General features: G+C 49.3%; 1 protein-coding gene across 2 annotated transcripts in view; it reads left to right on the forward strand.

Moving 5' to 3' along the window:
• The window catches only part of Tafa5 (TAFA chemokine like family member 5), a 218,804-nt gene that overhangs the window by 178,108 nt on the left and 30,872 nt on the right, over positions 1-9,824 (forward strand). For both annotated transcript variants that reach the window (XM_021183657.2, XM_021183658.2), the window contains exon 3: positions 3,559-3,686. In XM_021183657.2, the coding sequence (XP_021039316.1) occupies positions 3,559-3,686 (128 nt within the window). The remainder of the gene's footprint in view (positions 1-3,558; positions 3,687-9,824) is intronic.

The raw sequence follows: 9,824 nt of genomic DNA on the forward strand, positions 1-9,824 counted from the left end.
ACATGGGAGGGGGAGGGGGTGGAGGAGAGATGGGGGGAGGGAGGGAGAGAGAGAGAGAGAGAGAGAGAGAGAGAGAGAGAGAGAGAGAGAGAGAGAGAGAGAGAGAGAGAATATGAATCTTGTTGAGAAAGTTCTCCAGTTTGGGAGGCTGATGCCTGTGATCTGAGGTTTCTGGGCTTATATTTGTTGGCAACTGAGACAGTTTTCATACCATCTTTTGCTGTCACCAAAGATGACACATCAGGGCTGGGGGAAGCAGCTGCTGGTGACTTTGCACAAATAATGAACAGCCAGGGACAGATGTGTGACACAAACCAGCGTCACTTGCCCACCAGCCACCTGTGCTGTGATTAGTGGAAGCCCAGGAGAGTGCCTTGGGCCCGGTGCCTGGCTCTTTGCAATGTCTTCAGCATGGGGATACCCGTGGCCGAGGGAGGCCACAGCTGGGGTGGGCATTGTTCTTACAGCTGTTTCCCAGGAAGCCAGACCCTGAGGGAGCAGCTGCATTCACTGTCTCTTCCTCATAGGGGCTTCACAACTGACTTCGGATAAGGATGGTCCTCACTCCATCAGTTCAGGCTTCCATAGTATACCATATAGTCAGGCTGCTTAGTGTTTTAACATCATCTCTGGGGACTGGAAGTTCAAGGTCACTGTGATGGCATGGCCAGTTTCTGGATTACAGATGTCTGCCTTCTTGCTGTGCCCTCATGGGTGATGGGTTGCAGGGATGGGAAGTACTTATGGGGTCTCTCTTAAGACCACTAACCCGGCCAGATCAAGTATTCATCCTCCTAACCTCCTTTGGATTGAATTACTTCCTTGTGGTCCTATTTCTAAATGTAAGAGTTGGGAGCTTCAGCACCCAGATCTATAGTGTGTCTGTACCGGTAGCATGAAAAGAGCTAGCCTAGGATCCTGGCTATTGGACAGTGCTCCTTGCTGGCAACTAATATAGACACTGGGATGGGGTGAGACAGGCAACTTAAACCACAGCGTTCTCTGCTGTGTCTGTGGCAGGCATAGCTAGTCAATTCCAGGACTTCTGTCTGCTCTGCTACATACACTTCTTTATGGAGTTCCTCCTGCTGTGCCATGCCTAACAAGGAATGGCCACCCATCTAGCTGGGATGCTCATCTTTATGTCGTCAAACTCTCTCAGACCCTCCTGATCACCCTCATGGTAGTCACCCCTTACTGTGTGAGCTCTATCTTGGGTCTTTGCCACCCATTGTCCAAGTTTGATCTGGGCAGTCACTGTCTCCAGAGTCAGTCCTCTGGTTTCTATGCAAAGGGTAACTGTAGGATTGCTAGTTCGAAATCAAGATATCAAGTCACAGGGGGCCTAACACTTGGCAGTTGTGACCTTCCTATGCCTAGTCATGGCCCATGCTATCTCATAGCAGTGAAATCCACTGATTACACACACAGCAGGTGAAGAACTGTGTCTGAGCATACGTCACCAAAGCTCATATGTACTTGCAGACTTGTTTACATGCCAGCTGTCAAATTGCAGAGAAATTGTAATACAAACATCCTATAGATTTGTACCTCTAGTTTAAGCCAGTCTGGAATACTGTGCATATATGTATATATATGTATATGTATGTGTATGTGTATGTGTATGTGTATGTATGTGTGTATACATATATATGTGTGTGTATGTATACATATATATGTATATACACATATACATATATGTATGTATATGAATATATATATATATATATATATATATATATATATATATTCAGTGAAATTGAAAAGAAGGCCTAAGAGAAGGGAGAATGGAAAGGTTGTGGGTGGGACCCAGGATGGAGCTGGGTTGGGTAGGGGGTGTAGTCTCCTCTTGTCTAGAATAGAAAAGTCTCTGTAGCTGTGTCCTGTGAAGGTGACAGAGAGGGACTCACTCCTCTCTCCCAGAGGTGATCAATTCTGCAACTCAGTCACCAGCTCTTTGGTACCTGTTGGGCCATGGGACCAATCAAAGTGTAGTGCTGCTTTAGGAAGGAGGAACCCAACTGAAAAAGGCTATGGTTCCTTAATACACAAGACCCTGATGTCCAAAAGAAATGAACTCAAGCCCATCCATGAGGCAGTGAACTCTGATATGGGCGAGCAGTGCAGAATTCATGCTAGGCCCTTCCTGCATGGAGAGAGGTGTGTCAGGCATGGGGGTCACATTAACAGGAATGTAACAGGTATAATTCTACTCTTTGCTGGGTCTTTTGTGACCCTAGACACCAAAGGGTTTTGCAGTTCTATTTGGTTTCTTTTTAATGAAAGATGCTAAGTGTCTTCCAATCTCGGACACTGGGGTTAAGGTTAAAATCCTGTATAACTGAGCCTTCAAACAGTGCCCAGAGGTGCCGGTGTCCCTTCCAACCACCTGAGTTTATCACTCCCTCGCTGCTGTGATAAAGTACCCGGAAGAAACGGGATGAAAAGCTGACTTCAGTGGGCTCAATTCCTGCTTGCTTGGCTCCATGCACTTAGACAGAACTCGGAGGGACAGAAGTGGGTAGCGTGGGAAAGCGTATCACTTGATGGGCCACTGAGCAGCAAATAGCAAATGCCCATACTAGGCTGACTTTCTCCTTGTTCTTTGCTCTACCCAAGTACTCAAGTAGCCCATTGTGCTGCATATGAACAGGGTAGATCATCCCCCTTTGCCCAGTTCTCTCTGGGAAAGCCCTTATAGACAAACGCTCATGATTGTGCTCCACAGTCTCCTTGGTGATCATAAGCTCTGTCACTTGAAGTATGGTTGGCTATCTCAGAGACTTAGCCTTTGTGCAGACCACAAGCCTTGTGTGTGGGTCTCTTGAATGCAGATACAATAGTAAGAATTGTCTTAGCAGGGTGAGCAGGTCATGGAAGATTCTGGTAATAAGAAAACACTTCATCATGGTCTTCTTCCTCACAGTCTTCTCACAGAGCCTTCCTGACTTACCAGGACAAACCACCAAACCTGGGTGGGTTTCCAAGGAAGACGAAAGGTGGTTTTCATCTGTGTAGGCTTTTCCAGCCTTCTTCTGATGAGCCTGGGACCACCTCCCTACTGTCAGCTCTCCACTAGATCCCCTACCCTGTATGTTCCCAGGAGTAAGACAGAGTCCAGAACCTGCCAGTCTCAGAGCCTTGCACCAAGACAGTGTCTGTAGATGAGGGTGATAGGAATCATGGCCACTGGAATTGCTAACTTCCTGACACTGAACCCTGGTCGTACCCAAGCTGTCCAGGGGACAGTCACCTCAGTCCATCAGTTCTGACAAATCAAAAAGTGAGGGGTTTGTCTCTCAGGAAATGGAATGATGTTATGAAAATTGATCCTCTGAAGTTGGGACCAATGATGCTACACCCAGGAGAGACAGTACATAGCCAGGTTCCATTGGGAATGCCTCCAAATGGCATGGTCCCTGTCTATGGATCTACCCACTGTGATGTCCAGGGGCCAGCCCTGGTTTAGGATGCCAGCACTCCACTCAGTGAAGCCTACAGGTTGGAAGTGCCACACTGACCAGTTCTCTCCTCTGTCTTCTCTCCTCTCTCCCACAGCTCGAATTATCAAGACAAAGCAGTGGTGTGACATGCTTCCTTGCCTGGAGGGGGAAGGCTGTGACTTGTTAATCAACCGGTCAGGCTGGACTTGCACACAGCCCGGAGGGCGGATAAAGACCACCACGGTATGTGGCCCATTTCCTTTCTGGTGGGCATGATGGGGAGAGTTAAGCAGACACAAAAGCCCATGGTGGATGTAGATAGACTCTCAATGGAACAGAAAATGGGTGGCAGCTGGTGTCCCTGTCCTTGTCACAGCTTCTCCTCACTCTCTGTGGATAAGTCCCAGAGAGCCTGTTCCGAATCGGTTGGTCTTTGGGCACACAGGGTCAGAGCCTCAGGACTGGTCAGCTCAGAAATGAAGCTAATACAATGCCTATTGCTAGCACCGAAGCTGCTTGGCTTTGTGGGGGACATGTGGAGGTACATCAGGTACCGCCGAAACCTTAGAACAAGTTTTTGTACCCCTCCTGAGCCCAAGGGGACCATGAAAATTCAGGCCTGGTGGGCACTGCATATGGTTTGCTGCTGCCCCAGATATGGTGCAGTGGCTGATAACAACCCCCAAGAGCTCCAGTACCTCACCCACCTCATCCCACTGAGCAGGGCACACTAAGCTCTTTCTGGGGCTTAGCCAACCTGGTCTCCAGGACTGCTTCTCCCACAGGTGGTTGAGTACAGAGGACTCGAGGGTGTCCTTTGATAATTTGCTGCTGTTTCTCTTTCTTTGAACTTTCTGAGGTAATGGCACCACACAATGCCTAGACACTGTAGACAATTAAATTACCCTCTGTGATAATACAACTAAGGGGTGAAGGGTTCTTGGGCAAGATAGTTAAGCCTCAACCTCATCATTTGGGCTAGCGACTGTTCATTTAGAATTCATTGAGAATGACTTCTTTGAGAATGACGCAAAGGTGAGACCTGTTCAGGGTCAGTGTGGGGACTTGTTGGGCTGCTAAGTGGACACAGAAGCAAGCACACTTCAAAGAGCCTTAGGCTCTGAGGAGCCTGGAGAGATGCACAGCATAGGGAAGCCACAGGTATAGAATGCTCTATGTCGGCCTCTGCTCTGTGCAGACCATAGCCTATTGAACACCTTAATGCCCAAGACCCCCAGGCAGGGACCACAGTTGGGTTTGAGGGGAGTAATAGACAATGATGAGCCCCATCACCCATAACCTGGCAGAGGGCTGCTAAAGGCATGCCCCATTGCCACATAGTAGCCTCCTGGGTAAGGCTAAGCCTCTCCAGCCAAGCCCCAGGCCGTCCAGCCACCTAAGGGTCATACTGATGAACACTGATGCCAAGAAAGAAGTCACATAGCCCTCGTCCTCTGGGATTCAGGGTAGAGTCATGACAAAGCCAGAGGTTCTTAATTCCCAGACCTATGACTTCTGAGAACCACAGGTAGCCCTAAGCACTGTGGGCTCACCATTTTCTGGGGTCACACTTAAAAGAAATGGGCAAGTTAAGTCAGTGTGCATTCGCAATTGCACACCAAAGTAGACTGGGCAGGTGTGAGGGTCCCCTGAAGGCAAGAAGGGAACTGGACAGCTCTGAAGTCTAATCTACCCTGTGTCCTTCAGTCTAGAGAAGTGAGGCCCAACTCCTGCTGGAACCTCTGGCCTGAGGTGACATGTTTTTAAGGTATCTAAAATATTTGTTCTCAAGAGGGATCTTAAGAAACCACAATTTAAAGTCCCTTCTGGGTGTGATGACATCATGGCCTCTTAAAGATAGAGTAAATTAATACTCTAGGTTTCACATGCCACCATAAATTCTTTTTCAAAGATAATGGTCTTGTCACCCATTGTTTTTAAGAGGGGTGGTGGCTGCTAATTCCTCTCCAGTGTCACCCATTCCAGATTGGACCTTCCTCTAGCCAAGACCCCTCCCCAGCCTGCACTTCAGCTATATGAACTCTGCAACCAAGTCCTATGGTATCACCTGCTGAGAGGGGGTGCTCAGAGGATAACCTGTGCCTGGGGAATCCTGTAGCCTGTCCCCTCCTGGGGCCTCCTAAGTGTGTGTGATAAATGGATCCATTGATTAGCCCAGTGCAGACCCCATGCACATGCTGATGTTCGCATTTCCGCAATCACTGCTTCTCACAAGTGGGGGTCACCACCCCATTAGTGGGTCGTGAAATTAATTTACTGGCTCATGATCAGCATGTAAAAGGAGGAGGAAGGGTCATAAAAATACTAGCGTGCTTCTCAGGTCGCTGAGATGAGTGCCACTTATCTCACCACAAGCCCAGTGGGTGCTGTGCGAGATTCCTGCGCCACTGTGGAAAGTGGGAAGTCTCTGTCCCTGAGGACTCTGGAGACAAACCAGGCTCTGGGATAGCCTTATTAAGTGTTACCTCTGGAGTTGCCCCTTACACTTTGCCTTGTAAGCATCCTTCTTTGCTGAGCCAGATGACTAGTTAGACTGCTGAAGGTTCTCCTCCGTGTGGATACAGTTCTCTCTCCTGCATCCATCCATGGAGCATTGGTTTTAGAGATAGGGCAAAGAGGAAGGGGTTCCCTTCCTCTACTGAAGCTCCTGGGCTCCTGGGCTCCTGGGCTCCTGGGCTCCTGGGCTCCTGGGCTCCTGGGCTCCTGAGCTCCTGGTTTCCACTAGCTCTGGCAGCAGGACTTACAGGAGACCTAAATGAAATGACCTGTAGGATCCTGGATGGGGATTCTGGTCCCTCATGGGTAGTCAGGAATGGATCTCTGTGCAGATGTTGGCTGGCTATGGCTGCACTGCACACATGTTAGTGGCTTTCATGGATATTCTAATCAGTGTTTACTCTGTGCTTCTGTAATGTTTATGCATTGCAAGATGCTCAACGGTAAGCTGTACCGTTCCCTAAATCAGAATAAGCCAGCTGGATTGGAATCCATTTTTCCAATTAGCTATTAAGCACCATGTTTTAATTCTGTATGCAGAAACAGGCAGTTGCAGGGGTAGGAAGGTTTGGGGAGGGCTTCTCAGGAGTCCTGCTCGATAGCTAGTACTGCATAGACATGTATACCCTAGAGAACATAGATCTAAATGTGCCCACATGTCAGCCCTAGGAATACATGTGGACATAAGGGTCCTACCTGTACCCAGTATTTCAGGGTGTCTATTACAGACAGATGTAGAGTCCATCTGAGCAGCCAATCTGAGCAGTGGTTCCTTTCAGCTTGCCTGAAAAATGGCTGCTGACTTGGGCTGGCCAGCCCATCCCCCAATCCACTGGGGCATCTGGAGGTCAAGAGCACTGAGAACAGTCATATCATGAAAGAACACAAATGCAGATGGTCTGCTTATTAGCTGTCCTGGCAGCATCTTCTGCTGTGCCTAGCATCTGTCCATGGCAACCCTGCTTCAGGAGGGCTGGCCCGGAGCAGGGAGGGCCCTGCTCTCTTCTGATGGACAGGCAGCTGTTCAGTGGGCTACACTCATTCCTCTTGGGACTCTGCCTCCACAGCTTCCTGCCAACTTGGAAGTGGGGAGGGGTTGGCCTAAAGGTCTGCATCATGGGATTCTGAAGGTTATGTGTGGCCATACTTAAAAAAAAAAAACTGGGTTCCTCCCAGGAGTCAACATAGATCCTTGGCCATAGCTAGCTGAGTGGCAACACACAGGTGTGCCTAGGTTCCCATCAGTGTTGTGGGTCACCACGGAGCTCCCAGAATGAGATATGAGGGGGGAAAACATCTAAACTTCAGAAGGAAAAAGTCAGTCCCACACTCTCCTGCCTTGATCTAAAATAGAAATATTTGGGTCTAACGGGGATTCTCAATTGAAAAAAAAAAACACCTTCATACATTTGTAGTGTTTTCCTAATGAGTGACTGATGTGGGAGGGTCCAGCCCATCGCGAGCTGTGCTACCCCTCGTAAGATGATGGACGGTCCTGAGTGCTGTAAGAAAGCAGGCTGAGCAAGTCATGGGGAACAAGGCAGTTGCATTCTTTCATGACCTCTGCATCAGTTCCTGGTTTGGTTTTCTTCTATGATACAAACCCTAACTAAGATACACACACAGAGAAACACATACAGAGAGAGACAGACAGACAGACAGACAGACAGACGCATAGATGCAGACCTCAGAATGAAATGCCTAACTGTTCAAGCAGAGACTGGCACCCAGGTGTCCCCAGCCCAGGTGTTGCAGAACACAGATGCTGGAGACCAGATGTGGCTACTAACCTGTAGTTCCCTGGTTGCTGGGATGGTCTACCAGTGTGGAGGGAGAGCAGGCCTTGCTCATAGAGCCCACACTGTTAGCTCTGCACCCCTACCCAGGTGAAGGTAGAGGATGAAGGGACTAGAACGTGGCGGGCATCCCCTGGGAGCCGGAGCAATGAACAGACTCCTGGGTTACACTTAGAGTAGGAATCTGGATACACTTCCAAAGGTTTGGATCTGGAAAAAGAAAATGGAAAGCCTTTCTAAGAAGTCAAATGGGAAAAACAAATCCCTGGGGATGGGAGTCATACGGCTGCTTCAGCCGGACTTCATTCCTCATCTGTGTTCTAGTCCCTGCCCACCGTGGATCCGCAGGCACTGCAGCGCCATCTCCAGAGGTCCACTCGCTTGCAATGAGAACCCTCACATGTGCACTCAGCAGGACTTCTAAGGGGTGAAGGCTGAGCTGAATCAGGAAGCTCGCAGGCAGGGAAGCGTGTCCACCTTGGATCCCGCCCCTCACCCAAGACAGCTGATTTTATAGGTGGCCAGGAAGGGCCTCTCCTAGAATGAGTGCACAGGAGCCATGCTGGAGCCTTTCTGAGTGGTAAGCAGTTCGTCTGCACAGTAGGGTCAATGCAGCAACCTTGATCAGAGAACCTGGAAGGCATGCAGTATACTGCACACAGATTCCCTGTGTCACTATGAAGTGACACAGGCATTAACAGGATAGATGTGGAGTGAATTCTGGCCTGGCTGCTTCTGGGGATTCCTATGGTCACTTTCCATCCCCACACAGCAAGCAGTGAGCTTTGTAGCAGCTGCTGTCAGAGCCTAGGCTCCTTGAGAACAAAGCCAGCCTGTGTAGTGGGATGGATACCTAGCTTTGTATGAAGCCCCTTTCATACAGAAGAAGGTGAAGAAGTGTCCTGGCAGGGAGATCCTTGGCTTCCGAGTGACTAGTCACATGTGAGCAGCAAAGGGGATTCCAGCTTAGCCACCCTAGGGAGCCCTTGGCACTCTGCATCTGACCTGACTGTACCTTCTGGGACCCTATGGCTGTCTTACTCCTCACAGTAAAGCCATGCCAGGAAGTTCCATTGTCTCCCCGTCCTGCTACCTGTCCCATATGACCCTCCTCCCTCTGTCTGATGCTGGGAATCTCTGCAGCTTATATCCTTCCTATGCATGCAGGCAACTCCCTAGTTCTGAAACCCAGACGTTGGGAACATGGTATGCAGGGTGCCACATCTTTTCTTGATTTAATACTCTTCATTCTCCCAGGTAGCTAATTACACACAGATGAGACTGGGGAGCACAAGCTTATACCACACACGCACGTGCGCGCGCACATACACACACACACACACACACACACATATGTCACCTGCTCCTACCACCACTAAGCCACTCCCCATGACATCTACATCTTTGATTCCAGATGTCCCCTGAGCTGGGCCTGATTCTCAATGTCATCTGGCCTCGAGAAGCCACCTTGCTAGAAAGACTGTGTCAAGAGACATATGTGGGCTGTGTCTAGCCAGTAATCAAAGGAGCAGGTGGAACCCTCCCCAACCTGGTCTCTACCTGGGAAAAACAGGCCTTCAGGAGACTTCCTTAGCTGAGGAGAGGCAGATCCCCAAGGGAGCAGCAGAATCCGTGAGGCCAAGAAGGCGAGGCCAAGGATTTAGAATCCTCCCTCTGAACACAAAGGGGACACAACTGGAAAGGAGGTGTCGTGTGAGCTCATCTCAAGGGACAGTGCTCCCCTGGGACAGCCTGACTTAGTCAGTAACACCACAGGGAACACCTATGTGACCCCACTGCATCTCACGGGGAGGGGCAAGAAGAGTGGGTCGTAGTGATTGGTTGCCTTCAATGGACACTGGGGTGTTCTTGTGTGGATTCACTGTTCAAATCCCACATCTAGAGGGAGTCAGTGAGTCACCGTCCATGCAGCTGACCTAAGTGGACCACACTGACATTCTTTTCTTTTTTTTTTTTTTTTAATTTATTTTTTTATTAGGTATTTTCCTCGTTTACATTTTCAATGCTATCCCAAAAGTCCCCCATACCCACCCCCCAATCCCCTACC

The sequence above is a fragment of the Mus caroli genome, chromosome 15 (assembly GCF_900094665.2).
Source record: "Mus caroli chromosome 15, CAROLI_EIJ_v1.1, whole genome shotgun sequence".
NCBI lineage: Eukaryota > Metazoa > Chordata > Mammalia > Rodentia > Muridae > Mus > Mus caroli.